Source organism: Nestor notabilis, unplaced genomic scaffold, assembly GCF_000696875.1.
Source record: "Nestor notabilis isolate BGI_N333 unplaced genomic scaffold, ASM69687v1 scaffold14937, whole genome shotgun sequence".
NCBI lineage: Eukaryota > Metazoa > Chordata > Aves > Psittaciformes > Psittacidae > Nestor > Nestor notabilis.
The window spans coordinates 1-17920 of record NW_009935233.1 but is presented as its reverse complement, the minus strand read 5'-3'; the positions used below and the strand labels follow the sequence as shown (position 1 = coordinate 17920).

Here is a 17920-nt window from a genome sequence, read left to right as displayed (position 1 = left end):
TTACAGATATGTCTGTGGTATTCTGTTTCCTTACCTGAAATCTTCAGCAGCTTTGACCGCAACTTTATATATAAAGCAGTGTGATTCTGTGGTTTTAAAGGTATAGCCGTCATACTTCAGAACACAATAAAGAGTTAACCTAAATGAATAGGACCAAAATGACTCCAGCAGTTTATCTTACAATAGTAATCTGAAAAATTTAAAAGATTAAATTGTTCTTCAAAATAAGTATTCACTTGACTAGTGACTAGCCAAACTGGTCTATTACTGGAAGAGAAGGGGCATTTTTCTAGATTTCTGATACATCTGTAGGTGAAGATTGTTTAAAACTTGCAGCATAATTCTGAATTCAGGTTATTGTCTTGCTTTCCTGTGTGTATAATATCATTCAGAGCACAAGGTGCAGTGCAATTAGTTTTGAAACTAGTTTCACAAAATTAAGAATGAACCTTATTTTAACTGTGGTTTCAATTAAGTTATGGTAAAATTTGATACATTTAAAGTAATTAAGTTACTCAGCTCTTGCAATTACTTCTAAATAACCTTTAAATTAGCTAGCTTTTGGGTATTGCTTGGCTTCTTCAGCCTAATTCAGTAAAAGAGAACTCTTGTTTCCAGGTTTCAGTGAAGGCCTGCTAGTAGCATGTGCTGCTGCTATCAGTACCCAAGGTAGCCTTTTTTTTACAATAGACTTGAGGCTCAAAAATGTTAAGGCAAAAGAAAAACTAAATAAGAATTAATCAGCTAGTGAGCAGCTGCAAAGTGTTTGCTTATCCTCGTATTGCATGAAATGCTTCTGGCATCCTGCAGAACTGCTGGGAGTGGAGCTCTTGAATGGTGTAGGTATCATGTGGATGCTTGGAGATGCAGATGAGATTTTCAGTGTAAATATTGCTGGTAGGTTATTTTGAATAAACGTAATACATGCAAGTAATGTATCTTTGAGTTGAAGATAAGTAATGTAACTTGTTAAACTTTATATTTAACACCTGTTAGTCACAACCTTAAGTTCAAACTTACTTTTTGTCTATTACTAGGAAAAACAAGGGATTCCCAGTCAGCCAGAATGGAATCTGAAATTGTGCCAAAAATTACCAAAATGACAGTGTCTGGAAAGAAACAGTCTATGGGATTTGAAGTTCCATGGTAAGCCAAGCCCTCGTACATCAAGGTACATCAGTAGCTCTTCTTTCAGACTGATGCACCTGTAGAAGTTTTCTTCTTCTTTTTTTCTATTTTTTACAGCAGTTTTAGTGTCACTCACCAGAACTCACCATCTCAGCTTCTTGTTTGACTCAGAATTACTTTCAGAAGATGGTACCTCACGTTTTGAGTTTAACAAATCCTTTCACTATGAATAGTGCAGAGAGATATCAGGTAGTCAGATTATTTAAACATCCGCTTCGTAGAATAATGAACTTTCTTGGGGTTCGTTTATTTTAAATTTAGTTCTCTAAGTGGAATTATGAAATCAATAAATCTTAACTGTAATTGCTTGTTCTTCAAAGGAAGTAATACATTTAAGAATAATTTATGGGGAAAACTATCACTTATAGCTAAACTTCGTCTTCCTCTGCAGCTTTTATTAACTTTAACAGGTGTCCAGGGTACAACTGTTGTAGAGAAGAAATTGGTCCTCCTTATGCTTTAGCTAAATTACAGTGATTGAGCAGTAGTTCTAATTTTATCCTCACTTGGAACTTTTGAGGGGGATGTCTTGTGAGAGCATGAAAATGGGCATCTGAGTCTTACCTACAACAGCAGCCAGCAGTGAATACTTACAGGTATATATGAGGACAGGGCATGTGTGTTTGGAATACAGTCCATGAAATATTACATGTAGCATTCTGTGCCTCCCCATTAGGCTGTTTTTCTATAAAGAATGGTTAATGGATTTTTCTTTCTTTGGTGTGCTTATTCTGGTTTTGAAGCCAGATCTTGCCACTTAATCCATGCAAGAAATTTCATAGTTCATCCTCAGGAAAAAAATTCACAAGTGTCAACAGTGCCAGCATCCCCACCTCATCCTGCAGCATTGGTAGTCCTGATCTGGAAAGCATTTTTGGGAGTAAGAGGGCAGGATGGTCTTTAGTTTACAGGGTGTTGTTCATGTTTGATAATTGAGTGAAAACAAGCAGTTGCATCTTAGTCTCTTAAGCTTTAGCACAAGGTGTGAAGCAGATGTCATTATTCCCTTTATACTGCTAAACGTCATTGCTAAGAGACATGACATTCATTGAGCTACTTCAATGCAGTAAGCTCCAAATGAAAAATTTCTGGGCCTTTCAAAATCTTTCTGTGCTGTTTGAGATATGCAATATATAAAAGGGAACTTTCCCCACCACCACCATTGCTTCTACTAATCAGTGACTGGATGTGACAACTGGACATGAAGGTGCTGTGATGTTGATAGGAATTTCATGATCATCTCTGATGTTTCTACCACACTTCCTATAAATAGGAGTTTTTCATGGGGACTTTTGTGTATTAAATTAACTTGGGTAGAAGCTTATAAGAAGGAAGGAATCTTAAGTAAGCGAAAAAGATCTGCCAGCTAGTCCTGTATAGTAGTGATTGAATTTTTTAGCTATGAAAATGACTATTTAAAATGTTTGTTTATAAAAAAGAGGAAATACAGAGTTAGGTATCTCTTATACTTACTTAGCAGTTGTCACACCTTGTGTATGTGTGCCTTCTCCATATGGAAGGAGGAGATAAGAATGCTTCCTCATGTATAGAATGGAGTAATTCCTGGATAGGCTAGTGATGACTCAGTCTCTGGGGAAAGGTAGTTGGCCCTAACATAGTTCTCAGCCACCGTTTCTCTTCAGGGGCCCTGAAAGAGTTTGTATCATGTTTGCTTCCAGTTAAGTGACATAATTTTTTTTTTTTGTGGCAGAAAGAAATGAAGCCTTCAGGACCTGCTGGTAATCCCTTTAGATAAATCCTCAGTATTACAAAGATCGGGTTTTTTTTAATTCACCTCACTTACTTAGTGGTACTGTTGAAATACTGATCTAGAACAAGCCGCTGTTGTTGTAGAAATTGGATACATATTGGGCATTTAGCTTTAAGTGGGAGGAATAGGTAAGAAGTGGAATGATTTGTAAAAGAGCATGAGATCTGGAGCACAGCCAATCAGTCAATATGGAAGAAAATGCAATCTAAATTGTAAAGTTATTGGGCATGTCTAAAGATCCCTGCCTTGAGGAGTCTGTGATGGCCTCCTTTCTTCTATGGTCCTACAGGCCATGGTGGAGGCACTGCCAAAACACTAGGACCTTGACATGATGGATGGGAGAGGAGGAGGTCTTGACCATATTTACATCATACTTTTCCTTCTTTTGTGTAGGACAGTGGCATTTGCTTTCCTGGTTCCTCTCCTAGCACTTGTAGCTTGACTAGCTCTTTTCCACAGTATGTAAAGTCTGTGCTAAATGTACTGTGGTTAGCTGAAGCACTAGCATTGCCATCCAAACTTGTAATGACTTCGTACGCATTTGTTTCTAAACTTGAAAAAACAAAGCAAAACATGAACCCCTGCCTCAACTCCATGATTATCACAGTTGGGATTTTATTTCTGCAGTCACCTTGTGGAATATTGTCAGCATAAGGATGAGTTGTCAGGGAACAGGATGAATCTGTGTTTATTAGCACCTCAGAAAGGCTTGTTCTTTTGACTGTTTTCGTACCTTTTTAATGTTATTGTTGCACTGATAAATGTACTGCAGAAAGTTTATAATAATATTTCTAAGTACATAGTTTGTATCACTGACCAAAAGCACAGTGTTGTAAATGATTCATAGCAGTTTGGATTTTAAAACGCCTATAACTGGCCCTTAATCTCACCCCCAAATACCTGTATGGTGTTGGAACAGACACCAGTAGAAAGTGATTATTCAGTATGTAAGATCTAGCTTTTGTTGTCATCTTTTATGGGATCTTAAAGATAACTCATGGACCATGTTTTTGAAACCAGTGACCTAGAATTAGCCAAAATAACCAACCATTCTTTGACTAGTTATTTAGCCTTTATGCTTCAGTCTTGTTATGAGGTATGACCTCATAATAATAAATGAATCTTATTTAAAATGAATGTATTATTAGAAGTCATGAATTGCTTTGAGCATTGATTGCCTTTGTTGCTAGGTATTCTTAGTCTACAGATTGTCTACAGAGAATAGAGTTTGCTCACTTCTGACAAACTGATGCTGTAGCAAAACTATTTACAAGGCTTTTTCTTAAATCATGAGGACACCAGAAGAAGTTGTGAGCAAAAGAGGATGATTATTTTAACCAGCCTGATCAATATTACATAATTAATAATTTTGAAAGAGGAAATAAATGTAGACATTCCTGTAATGACTGTAAGTACTCCGAAAGAGTCGGTTGCATAAAAATAATTCACTAAGTATCCAGAATACAAGATTGAAAACGGTGTTTAAAAGCTCAGTTATGCAGAGTTGATCTTCAGCAGATAAACTTTGAGGTTCCTCTTTGAATGCATGGTAGTGTGAACTTTTCAATAATTATGTGAGATTGAGTGTCTTCTAACATATTTTATGACAACTTATGTTGTATTTCTTATTTTTTCCCCAGAAAACAGTGATCTAACCATTGCTTTTATTCTCTTTACTCTTATGGTCCCTGCTGGCAAGACAATATAGAAAGTTTCTGGCCTGGCAATTTTAATTTTTACTACATGTTGGTCCTTGCCAACCTTACCAGGCTTTTGTATGTCTGCTGATTTCCTAACAAAAAGCTGTGGTAAGCTCCTTTTGACATTTGTGCCTGAGTTGCTGGTGGTCAAGCTTTCTTGATTACGTTACTTCAGCACACATACAAGGTGCGTAATGGTTCTGTCATTTCGGAGAAGTGCAGAGTTGCTTAATCAAACGGCTCCACATTAGTGGCTAGCAGTCATGTGGCAGACAGGCACAGACGTTGGCAAGCTGAGACCACTCTTGGAAGTTCCATCAAGTTCTCATACAAAGACACAAGGAATTGGTTAGGACGTGCTCTTCCTCCAAATACAATTTTTTCTTGCTATGTTGGTTCAACATAACCCAGACCAAGTTGGAACTTTGCTACCAAAGATGCTTGCTAATGCAGGTGACTTGTTTATAGCCTCAACTGCCTGCACTAGTGACATACTGGGTACTAATATGCTATACTATATGCTCTGTCTTCTGACAGAAATTTTCAATTCAATAATTTTGAAAAATCTCAGTGGAAAAGGCTTACTGAAGAGCACTTTCAATGTCATTCATTTTCTCACTGACTGTTAGAGAAGAAGCTCCTTTGCAGTTTTCTGAGCTGTTACCAAGCTTTCAATAAACTACTCATCTGGTTGCCATAAGGAATAAGTAACTGTCAGGGTCTTACTGCTGCATCTGTCTTCATATACTTCCATGAGACTGGAATTGTACATTTCATCTGTACCATTTTCCATTAGGTACCTAGCATAAACTGACTCTTCTTTTCCCTGACACTGGTCAGCAAAAAGCTGAATATCTCATCAGAGATGCTTTGTAAGTAGATCATACACTCTATCGATTTTGATGTTTCTCCTCTGAAATGGCAAGTTTTAGTTTATCATGCTACAGGTTGTTTTCAGATTTCCAAAACATGGTAATATCTGAAACCTGTAAAATTCTAAGTGGAGCAGTGTACTCACTGTTCAAATATTGCACCGTTGAAAAAGTAGCAAGGCCTAATGTTATGTTGGCTAGAGTCATGTTTCACTCATTATTTCATTTGTATCTAGCACTTTTGCTTTGCACCACCCAGATTATAAACTATTTGAGAGCCTTAAGCAGTGATACATAAACCACTAGAGAGTGAAAAATTCACCCTGGATGTCGAGACACTGGATTCTGAGAGCCTGCATGAATCTATTCCATAAGAAAGCAGCCCGCAGCATGGTGGTACTGCATTGGAAAGGTTTTCCAGTTTTCCATGGGACGAAGGCTCTTCTTGGATAAAGTTCTAAATATATTATTTTGTAGGTATTTCCACATATTCATGCAATTAATAGTGGTCTGTATATTGAAGTTTGCTGTGATACAATTTTGTCACACCTGTAATAACTGCTTCTATTCCTGTCTTGCTGTTTGCATTAGTGCCTCACCGTGGAGCTCTGTCAGGCAGCAAGAAAACATTTGCTCTCTTGAAAATGTTACTTAGCCTATGTTTTTAGTGGTCATCTTTGTCATAACAGGTGAAGAATCATGTTGTATATTCTTGGAACACTTGTGTAAGTTAGGAAATTATCCTCATTTACAAGAGAGAAAGAGACTGTAAGAGAATAATATATTTAGGATTATTTACTCTTAGGATTAGTATGGTGATGTGTGGGAGAAGAGGGTGTTAGAGAAGGGGAGTTGGGGAATCCAAATTGCCTTAGTCATAGAATCAGAATCGTAGAACGATTAAGGCTGGAAAGGACCTTAAGATCTTCTAGTTCCAACCCCCCTGCCATGAGCAGGGACACCTCACACTAAACCATGTCACCCAAGGCTCTGTCCAACCTAGCCTTGAACACTGCCAGGGATGGAGCATTCACAACTCCCTTTGGCAACCCGTTCCAGTGCCTCACCACCCTCGCAGTAAAGAACTTCTTCCTTATATCTAACCTAAACTTCCCCTGTTTAAGTTTGAACCTATTACCCCTTGTTCTACCACTACAGTCCCTGATCCTGGATACCTCTAAGTTTTTATCAATTTTTACTTTTCTAAGTATTGATAAATGTAACTCTATATAAGCATTGCACCTTAAATTGCAGCTCAGGTATGCTTAGTATCTACATTTTATGCTGTATTGCTCTTCTCACAGTAGAATATGCTACATTCAGCTGCAATACTTGTAGTGTATGTGGAAGCTGTTTTAGGATCGATGCTTCAAAGTTGACTTGGGCTCTTATTTCAGACCACCAGCTTTCTGTAGTTGTTCTGCACAACTGTCCTTTCCCTCTCTGTTAAAAAAGTGGCTTGTGGGAAGCTTTTGTTTATCTGTTTCATGTATTTTACAAGATTATTTCTTATCTTGCTTTTGTACACAGTGCTTTTCAGACAAGATGTTCAGAGCTGGTATCTGCAGTTTGTATCCAGCTGCTTATCACTTCCACCTTAATGGGCTTATCACATTCTTTTTGTCTGGGGCTTATATGATAGTGAAGGGAAAACTCAGTTTCTCTCTGCATTTCTATGGCTTCTTTGTCATTCCTTGTGTTTTTTGTTTGGGTTTTTTTTCCCCCTAGTGTGATTGCTGAAGAAAATGGCCATGCTAATACACCTCAGAAAGGACTGTCAACTGAAGACGCCAGTGTAACTTCTGGGGTACCTGAGGCAGTCTCAAAATCTACTCTTTCGCAAGTAGTGCAGGTTTCAGAAGAGCATAATCCAGTGCCTACTCCAGTAAAAAAGTCAGCCAAGGCAAAACCACAAATAGATGTGAAAGCAGAGTTGGAGAAGAGACAAGGAGGAAAGCAACTGCTTAATTTGGTGGTAATAGGTAATATTGTTAAATTATATTTTTGACATACGTAGAGATTAAAAATTGTCTTAAGTGAGTTGTGAAGTGATACAGAAACAAAATCATCCTCTCTACAGGGAAGGGAGATCTCACACTAGTTTTAGTTGCATCTGCTTGACTTGTTCTTTGGAAGGAACACATTCAAATGTCCTTGACTAGGACAATGAGGTTGACTTAGCTTCCTTTTGACAATATAGTAAAATGTAATTTGGTTTGGTTTCATTCTGTCAGTGTATTCTTTTTAGTAGAAATTTGGAGGTGCTGTATAGATGTCATGCTAACTGATAGTTTCAATAAACTCTCTATGTATCTCTGTTTTACAGGATTGTGAGACTCTGGATAGCATAAGGATTATTAGTGCATGTGATTTTCATGTTGTAGTATATTTCTCCTTGTACTATGTTTAAAATGCATCAATTAATAAAATTGTTGTAATATTTATTTCCCTCCCTATAGGACATGTTGATGCAGGTAAAAGTACTTTAATGGGTCATCTGCTCTACCTTTTGGGAAATGTGAATAAAAGAACTATGCACAAATACGAACAAGAGTCTAAGAAGGCTGGCAAAGCTTCGTTTGCCTATGCATGGGTCTTGGATGAAACGGGTGAAGAAAGAGAAAGGTAGAAATATCTTTCAAAGGGAATTTCCTTCTTTTTCTGAAAGAACAGCATTTGTTAGGAAATACTGATCTAGTAATAATGCTTTGGTAGAAATACCCTAAGTGTTTAAAGATATTTACTCAATACTTATTAGCAAATATTTTTCTTGTTATCAAAAGAAAAAAGTAATATCCTCTCTGGATTATAAGAAATGTGAATAAGGAGTTGAGTATTTCTTTACGTATTTTTATGCTGTGGAGTGCAGTGGAGGACTACAGTGCAAAACACTTCTAGTAGCCAAGTTAGTTCATTTAAAGCTGCCTTGCTGGTTTATTGCTGGCAAATTTCTCCCAGTTTGCTTTTTTTTTATGAAAAGTTCTAGGTTAAATATTTCTATGAAAGGGTGTCGGAATTATAAACTAAGTACCGAAATGTCAGTTCATCATGTGACTTATGTTGAATATAAAATTTATAAATTTATATTCTTCATTAATTGCTTGTAATAACTTGAAATACGAAATTTAAGGTTGAATTTTATCATATTGAAAAAGTATTTAATGAGGAAGCAGTAAAGCAAGTTAAAATATCTAAGAGCTTCTAAGAACATTATAAAGCTAAAGACATGATATTCTGCATTCAGAAAATAATAAAAAAAGTATTTTCTTATGTGTTTATATTTTTTACAATCACTTGTCATCTGAGGTTTTATAGCATGTAAGCTCTTACAGTTGAAAAGATAACCTTCACAATGAACAGTGATGCTGAAAAACATGGAGTAAGGCAGTAAGGAAGGTTTATTTTGTTAGTTTATATTGTCATTGGAAATAGCATATTTTAAGTAGCTAGGCTAACATGAGAAGTTTTCTCCCTTGAAAGTACCAGTCTTCATCATCTATGAAGGGAGATGCAGATGACTAACCAAGATACCCACATGTGTGATAGGATTCATCTAATCAAATCTTGTGCCATGTGGTTGTTAGTGAGATGTGGAACTGAGTCAAACCACTGTGATCCCTATTTGATAATCAGTAGTTCTGCATGTGGGTCTTTGCAAATGTGTCACTGTATTCCTATAGTCCCATACCTTGTATTTTTTTTTAGTCTTGGCTATGTTCCCATTATTCTGTTGCCTTTTTCTGGAAAGCTAAATGTTAAAAGTAGAATTAGCAATGATTTAAATACACAGTACAATTTTCATGTTCTCACTGTGCTTGTTGGAACATAGTCTGTGGATGCCTGGAGTTAGTACTGTGAATTCTGGATGTTTGTTTCTTCGTGACTAGAGTTACTGCTTTTCCAGCAAGCAGATTTCTTTCATTTTTTTTGTGTGGGCTAAATCAAATGAAAGCTATGAAGCATGTAACTTCATGATTGTGTTTTTTATAGCTTACTTTGTATGTCTATGAAGCTTTCAAAGCAGTTTTAATGGTGCGTTGCATGTATGCTTTGTTTAAGGGGAGTGACCATGGATGTGGGTATGACCAAATTTGAGACAAAGACTAAAGTAATTACACTGATGGATGCTCCAGGCCACAAAGACTTCATTCCAAATATGATCACAGGAGCTGCACAGGTAGAGATGGTCTAAAACCCTTTTTCCAATATTATTATTTAAAACTTAGTTTTCTTCTTTTTTTTTTTTTCTTTAGATGAAATGAAATCATTGATGGTGCTAAGATATCTTTGAGGTTTTCATGATTTTCTAAACTTAAAAAGAATGTGTTTGTTTAAAGGCAGTAGTGGGACACTAATGTTTTGGAAGAGAGTTTTATTAGGGAAGTAATTTGAATACTAAGTTACAATTTGATAACATCAGAGTTGAGCTTTGAAAATTATTTAAATGTGCCATATGTTTACTCAGCAAGAAGTTCTGTGGAAGTAGCCTTGCAGGTAAAGACTAAGTGGTTTTGAGCTTAACGAAAAAGATCTGGAAAGGTCAAACAAAAGGCATCTGTTTAACAATATATTTTTATATGAATGTGAAAACATAATGTAGATAAAGTTTATGCAGAATGCATCTGTGTTGTCAGTAGGACATTTTCAGAGACTGCTGCAGCTTGTTTTAGGAACAGGAGATAAATTCAGTATTGGGCACTGCCCACTGAATTCAGTATGGCACTTACCATTCTCATGTAGATAAGTTATTTAATTTATGGAAATAATAAATCGGAAGGGGGGAATAGTAGCGGTTACATGACATAAAATGTATCAAAATTTTCCACTTAAAGGCACCCTATTTAAAATAGTAGAATTAATATTCCAAAGTAGAGCTGTAATCAAAGGTTTTGTGGTTTGGGTTTTTGGTTTGGTTTGGTTTTTTGTTTTTTTTTCCTGAAGCTATGCTACTGTGTAGAGGTTTTTACTTTGTGCATGCCATTACAATCTGAAACGTGGGTTTATCTTTAGATCTCAGTAAGGATGGATCATGCTGTTAGTATGATTTTGCAGATAATGAACTATACCGTAGGAAGGCTGACTTGCCCCAAGTTCTTGTAACGCAGTGGTTAGGCTGCAGAATAGTCAGAAGTTTGCAAATTATGGTGTAGATCTTGTACAGTCATCTATATTGTGGAGCATATCTTGTAGGAAGGTCAGGAGTTTTAAGATTAGAAGCAGGTCTCTAGTTTCAGAACAGTGGAAAATGCTGGCTCAACCAAGCCATTTTCTTTACAACTTCAATTAAATTGGTTTGTCTTTTGGGGGAAAAATAATAGAGGCAGAAGTGTTAAGACTTCCAAATCCACCAGCAATTTTATCAGTTCAGCAGAAGATAGGGCTGGCCAAATAAGACTTGGTATCTGTGTTCCCTTAGGTCTCAGGATGGTGAGGGGCTGGTCTGTTTTGAAGCCTGTAAAGGAATCACTGAAACTTTGGAAGTTTCTGTTGTCTGTTAGAGTAGCTACACTCAGCACTGAAGCAATGCATAGAAGAAAGCAAACATGGAAATAGCTCTGATGCCTGAATTCTGTTAGGAGGTGAATCCCCAACTGCTGTTACACAAAATGCAAATCAGCCTTATCAGGGCCAGGATCTAGCCTTTAATACATATGGTTAGTTCCCGTAAGTCCTGAGGCACAGTTTTATACTTTAGAAAATACAGGATGTCCTTTTTTTTGAGGGAGAAGTTCACTGCAGTGCACTTCTGAGGCTGAGAGCTGTGGGGAGATTCATCCTTCATCCTTTTCCTGTTCTCACGGTTGTGCTGTCTCTGTCTGACTCGTGGGGATTTCATGCCTAGGATGAAGCGAGGAGAATTCAGAGCCAGGACAGTGTGCTGTCTCTGTTCCTTCTCCTGGCATCCTGAAGCATAAGCGCATAAGGAAAGAGTGAAAGTACCACTTTTTCTTCTCTTTTCATAATGTCCATCTCATCAGTCCTATGAAATTGTGTTATACCTGCCTCTTGTCAGCAGTACCTCTATTCATGTTCTTCGCCATTGCATGGTACATGATGATGGTCTACCTGGCTGTTACTTGCCAAAGCAGGAAAAGTAGAAGAAATATTAGCAGCAGTTAAGGCTAACAGCAAAGTGTGGGGTTTTTTTCCCTGTGCTGACTTTTATGCAGTGCTGTAGGCTCTGTGATACCTTTTTATTCTTAATGCTGTGGTAGAGCTTGCCTAGATTATAAAATAGGCTACTTTTTCTTTACCACCTTGTGATTTTGGCATTCTGCAGTGTCTTGAGTGGACTGTGAAGCATCCACATCCAACATGCAGTTGACCATTTGTTTCAGTTGTATAGTGAGGTGATTTATCTGTAATTTTCACAGCTACTTACTATGAAGGTGTCCAGACAGAAGCAGGGAGAACTGAACATTGTTCATACCTGTTCTTAAGCTTCCAGAGCACAGATTGGTTCTGTTCAATTGAAGTCTGTGCAGCACGTCCATAGTGGACAGTTTGAAGAGGATAGATTCCTAAAATCATGAGTTGGCTTGTGTTTAACAGAAAATGATGGGTTATGACATGAGGTGACATAATGCCATATCTCACCAAAGTGGCCATGACTCAGGATTGAGCAGCTTCAGTTACAATTGAAGCTTATCAGGATTCCTCCAGTTCAGAGGATGTTTTGTATGAAATGTTGCTGATTGACATACTTACTCAGATAATTTCCACCTCTTATAACCACTTTTGATTGTTTGATTGGTTGGTTGATTGTTTTGTTTTTGTTTTTGTTTTTTTTTTTAATCTAGGCTGATGTGGCTATTTTGGTTGTGGATGCTAGCAGAGGGGAATTTGAAGCAGGGTTTGAGACGGGAGGACAAACTCGAGAACATGGATTATTAGTGCGCTCTCTTGGAGTGACGCAGCTAGCTGTTGCAGTCAATAAAATGGACCAGGTACATCCTTAATTTTTTCATGCAATTGCAGGGTTTCCATCTAGGATTGTGGACCCTAAGTTTAAGGATCAATATTGTGTCTTTCTTCGATTCTCAGGTCTGTTTCTTTTGTTTAGACAATTTTTTTTTATTGATGGATGTATTTTCAAAGCAGACAGGATAATTTTGGTGTTAAAATGAGTAGGGGTCCTTCTTGTTATGTTAGATTTTCACAAGTACCAGTTAACCCAGTGGCATCTTCAAGGGCATCTTGGTGGTCATTCAGGTCAAGACCCCAAGAGCTTTATTTAAACCTGTAATGTGTGTTAAGTATTACTAGTTTGTATTTTAGATTATTACTGTATATACTGTATATATTCTTGCTGAATCTGAATTTTGAGTAAACTTAAGAAAAAGAGGAGTTGTTCAAGGACCAATCATACTAAAGGGGCTTGGAAGGTAAGTAATGGTGTGTTGTTTACTATCAGTAATTGTTAATATGTATGCTTTTATGTGTCCAACTATGAAACCACCTGGAAGTCTCATGTTTATAAATTCATTGGCTGCTCTGTGTGGAGAACATCTACTGATACTACAGAGTTGATTACTGCAGCTGTATGTTGGAGTCATGGTTAAAAATCTACAATTTTATTATCATAATATGTTTTCTATTTTAGGTCAATTGGCAACAGGAAAGATTTCAGGAAATTACTAGTAAACTTGGCCAATTTCTTAAACAAGCTGGCTTTAAGGTAATGTAAATTTCTGAGGTCTTTGTTGATTTGCTCAGGCTTTTGAGTAGACTAGATTTTCTTACAGTCAGGTTATTTTGTGTCATTTTCCTGCTGCTGCTATGTGTACATAATGTAGCGGATTCCTTTTCTTACTGGTAGAATGTATGTTAAGCCTTGGGTCAATACTCTTTCTGTCGTCACCGGCTTTGTTTAGGTCTGTTGGATCTTTGGGGCACTTGCCTCATTTGTAGTTTCTCGGGATTGTCATCTGTAAAGCAGAACAGACGAAGGATCATCTGTCTTAATGTTCAGGATTGCATGAATAACAGAGAGTTTTATACCAAAGCAGGTGTCAGTGTGGATTATGAACTCATAAGAAAACTCTCCGTTAGCCATTCTTGAATGTTCTTCTCACGTTTCCTCATTTGGACTAGCCGTGGCCTTCCTGAAATCCCTATGCATAAACCAGCATTTCAAACCAAAGTTTTGCCGGTCAGATATAAAATTGGAGTTTGTTACCTGAAGTCAGTTTCTAGTTGTTAATGTTGCTATCATTGTGTTTTAATATTACCAACCCTTTGCTGGAGCACTGTGATCAAACAAGAAGTAAACTGAAAGGAAATGTATCAGCTGAGAAATCTGCCTTCTCCAGGGGAAATACGAATGTGCCAACTGTTCTTTTGTAGCTTAGATGCATAATATGGAAAAAATTCATCTCTTGCTTCTGCTAGAAGATCCTGTTAATATATGTTTAACTTCTTTTTAATTAGGAATCAGATGTGGCTTATATCCCAACAAGTGGCCTTGGTGGTGAAAATCTGGTTACAAGGGGTCAGATAAGTGACCTCACACAATGGTATAAAGGAAAGAGCTTGTTAGAGCAAATTGGTGAGTGCAATTTTTCTTCATTTAAAAACTGATGTATCTGGGTCAAATATATGTAAAAATCTATGCCAAAAATTTATTGTGGGGAAATGCAGGACAAAGTCTTAGGAATGCAGTATAGTTGATTTATCCCTAGGTGAGAAGTTGTTGAGATAATTACTGAATAAAGGAATTCTAAAAGATCTTATCGATTTATTTGCAGATTCTTTCAAGCCACCCCAAAGATCAGTGGATAAACCATTTAGGTTGTGTGTTGCTGATGTTTTTAAAGGTTGGTTGTTTTTAAATATTTTCACCAATATTTAATACAAGTGTTGAAAAATGATGTAAAAATAAGACTTAAAGTAGATGCTTTATGTGTATCAGTAGTCTTGAACAGGAATAGTGAGTTTTCAAGCACTGTTCTTTGTCAAATTTTAGATAGTACTGTTGAATGAGAAACACACTGGAAAACAATTTGAGGAAGAAAATCTGCATGACCAGCTAATTGGCTATGTAATGAATTGATGGTTCTGTGGGACAGAATTTGGGAGTTTCTTTTTCCAAAACTGATTCTTGTCTACATGAATGTTTCTCAAACTTTTTATGAGTGTGACTTCAGGCTCTTTTACCTTCCACTCGTGGTTTTTAAGAGAGTTTGACTTGTTCATTTTATGTCCGCTGTTGTAGCTGTAAATAATGATAAATTCCCTCATTTTTGTATAAAAATTTGGGGTTGAGGTGGAAGAAAAGGGTAGTAGTGGTGAGACTGCTATAACCAGCCAAGGATTTAATGAAAGGCAGCTAGCAATTCTCTAGCGCTAATAGAGAAATGGACAGCAAGTACCTACAACCAGTTCTTATTCCCATTGTCTGGAAAAACCAGGCTGCCTTGAGCCCTTAAGGTCCTAATGGCAAACTTAATACGTTTTTTTCAGTTAAATACATTGACATTTACAGGTAAGTTAGAAGAAATCGGGTTTGTAACACTCATCCCAGTTGAAACTTTCCACAGGTCCCTTGACAAATGTTGCAAACTAATGACAGCATGATTTGAAATGTTGTAAAAAATTTGTTATCAAATATTATTATTATTGAATTTCTTATTTTAAAGTAAGTTGTACTTTATATATTGGATGCTTATAGAGGAAGTACAAGCAAACCAGTTCAAAATACAGATTGTAACTGGAAAAATCAGTTTTCTTCAATTTTCATGTGGGTCTTTGAGAAAACACTAGATGCCATACATGCCCTAGGTTAGCTGACTTAAGGTACTCAAGTGATAACATTAAATATTGAAACTTTGCATGAGAATTTACCCTAGTGTTTTACCACTAGTTTTGTCATGTAGGCCATCACTGCAATTTTTATTTCTTTTTTTTTTTTTTTAATTTTGTGAGCTGTGGGAAGGTGTGTTGGGATTATTGATTGAGATCTTTCGAAATATTCTCACAACTTTTTGTTGCAATAATCGCTTTTGTGTTGAGCGAAGTTTCACAAAATGAGCAATTTTGATTTAATCTGCTTCACTAAAGTATACAAAAAATAATGGCTTTGGGAGGGACTCAATTTGCATATACGGAGTTTATCACTAAATTTGGCCTTTTGTTTGTTTTTTAGGCTTTTTTTTTTTTTTTTTTTTCCTCCTTACCTTGTGATTTCAAAACTTAATTAACTGGGGTGCCACTAGAGGAAGTAGCTGTGGGTGCAAGTACATGAAGCAACAATTGTTCTCAGCTCCGTTCCAGTGCCTGTGCATGCTGTCCATAGAAATGTGTAAAAAGTGAGAGTGCTGACTGTACTCTTACGTAGTTTGGAAAACCCCTTTCTCTATTAAGGTTACTCACACATATGATTCATCTACCTCAGCCTGATTTTAGCTGTTGTCCTCCATAGCCCTCCTAATATTCTCTCCAGGCAAACTATCTCCTGATGCAAGAGGTCCCTGTAATTTCCTTCAGTACCCACTTACTCTTTTATAATGCTACCTGGAGTATGACTTGACCTGACTTTAGAAAAGCTTTGTCCAGCAGCCGAATCCTGAGGACAAAAAACATGTCCTGGCAGAACCTGAGTATCATGATACACAGATATGAGGCCATTTTTATGCCCTGATTCTGTCCCCCACTGTCTATTTTGTGCTTGCATTGATTTCATGGGGAGCTGAGAAACTTGACACTGCAGGAAGCAATCAGCATGGGGGAGAGGGCAAAGCTTCTAACACCACACTAGTTTACTAAGCCAGAGCTGGTGATGTTGTGAAGAAAGGAGAAATGGTTCTTGATTGTAGTTGGGAACATGGAACCTCTTCGTGGTTCTGGTTGCCTGCAAGTGCTTGCAGAGCCAGCTTCAGGTTTTTTTTGTGTACCATATTGTGTTGATATTTATACCATGACTTGGGGATTCTTTTTATAGCAAGTATCTTGTTCTCCAGTTTTCTGTTCTATTGACATCCAATGTCATGTCCATGATTGCAATCATCTCGTTCGATCGAATGAATAGAGGAAAATTAGTTTGCAGGCACTTGTAGTATTTTTACAGCTAGATAGATGGAAGCATTCATCAATAATGGTGATGAATGCAAAGAGCAAGTTGGTAGTATTTGACCTGAAATCTTGAGCTTGCTCTTTTGAATTCAGCTTTAAATGAAGCTTTTAAAATAATGTGACACACAAACTACTAAGATGCTTGCATGTGATTAAATTCTAATGTTCAGCAAAAAGTATATTTGATTTTTTGTTTGGGTACTGAAAATGTCATTGTAGAATCACTTCAGAGGATTCTTTTTAAACACACCTATAAACATATGTTAAGGAGATGAGGCATTTCTTAAGGTGCACATGCATAAATGTGTGTGTAGAACATCTGGTGAAAAATAACTGACATTCTAATAATGAGCAGAGTATTAGGACATTGAAGAAGAAAAACTTTGCAGTTCTTTTATGGAGAAATATTTAAGTCAAACACAGTCATAATAGGTCCTCGTATTAAATAGGACTGAATCAATCTTTGACTTCCCAGGAATAAAAGTAAATACGCAGACAGAACATGTAGGATTCTGACTCAGTTAAACAGTAAATGTCATAGGAATTTGTATTTGTATGCATGAGAATTTTTATGAAAGTTCTGTGGTATGCTTTTTATCTGTAATTGAAGTGAGTGTGTGCTGAATTAAATAAAGTCGCTATACATATTATGCTATATATATTATGCTATATATATAATGCTATATATATTAAGGGGCTTAATCTAATACTGAAAATCTAAAAAATATTTCTTCAGGTACCTACATTTGTTTAAAGAAGGATATTTCTCCCTTAGTTCTGAAAAACATAAGATCTAAAGGTTTTGAATTTAATGTTTCGTTTTCATTATGATGCGCAGCTGGCTAACTTGCAAATACAGAACACTGCAGGGAGGAAAAAACCCCATCTTCATTATATTAAAAACTTACTTATGCATTGCTGCAGGGCTAACCTGTGATGGAAAATTAACCTTATTACCAAGTGTTTTGAAATTATTACTGTGTTTATTACAGACCAAGGATCAGGATTTTGTGTCACTGGTAAAATAGAAGCAGGCTGTATTCAAGTTGGAGAACGACTTCTGGCAATGCCTCCCAATGAAACTTGCACTGCAAAAGGTACATTCTTCAGAAGCGTGTTTTCTTTCAAGTCAATACTAGGCTAGAAGCAGTTACTGAAATGGTAACAGACTGTCAAACTGATACTAACTGTCAAACATAAAATGTGAAAGCATAAAACGGATTTCTTTAGATGTGACTGTGTCTGTATAAATATGTGTATCAAGAGTATGTGAAATCTTGCATTATTATTTTTTAGAATCATAGAATAGCTAGGGTTGG

General features: G+C 36.7%; 1 protein-coding gene across 1 annotated transcript; it reads left to right on the top strand.

The window, feature by feature from the left end:
- Nucleotides 1-848: 848 nt before the first annotated feature.
- On the top strand, nt 849-17698 carry LOC104399903 (HBS1-like protein; the record flags this gene model as incomplete). Its single annotated transcript, XM_010017749.1, has 10 exons — nt 849-897; nt 1038-1146; nt 7260-7513; nt 7991-8156; nt 9591-9708; nt 12332-12478; nt 13135-13209; nt 13962-14079; nt 14279-14347; nt 17594-17698. Coding segments are annotated over exons 1-10 (1210 nt in total), but the record flags the coding sequence as incomplete, so codon positions are not given.
- Nucleotides 17699-17920: the final 222 nt, after the last annotated feature.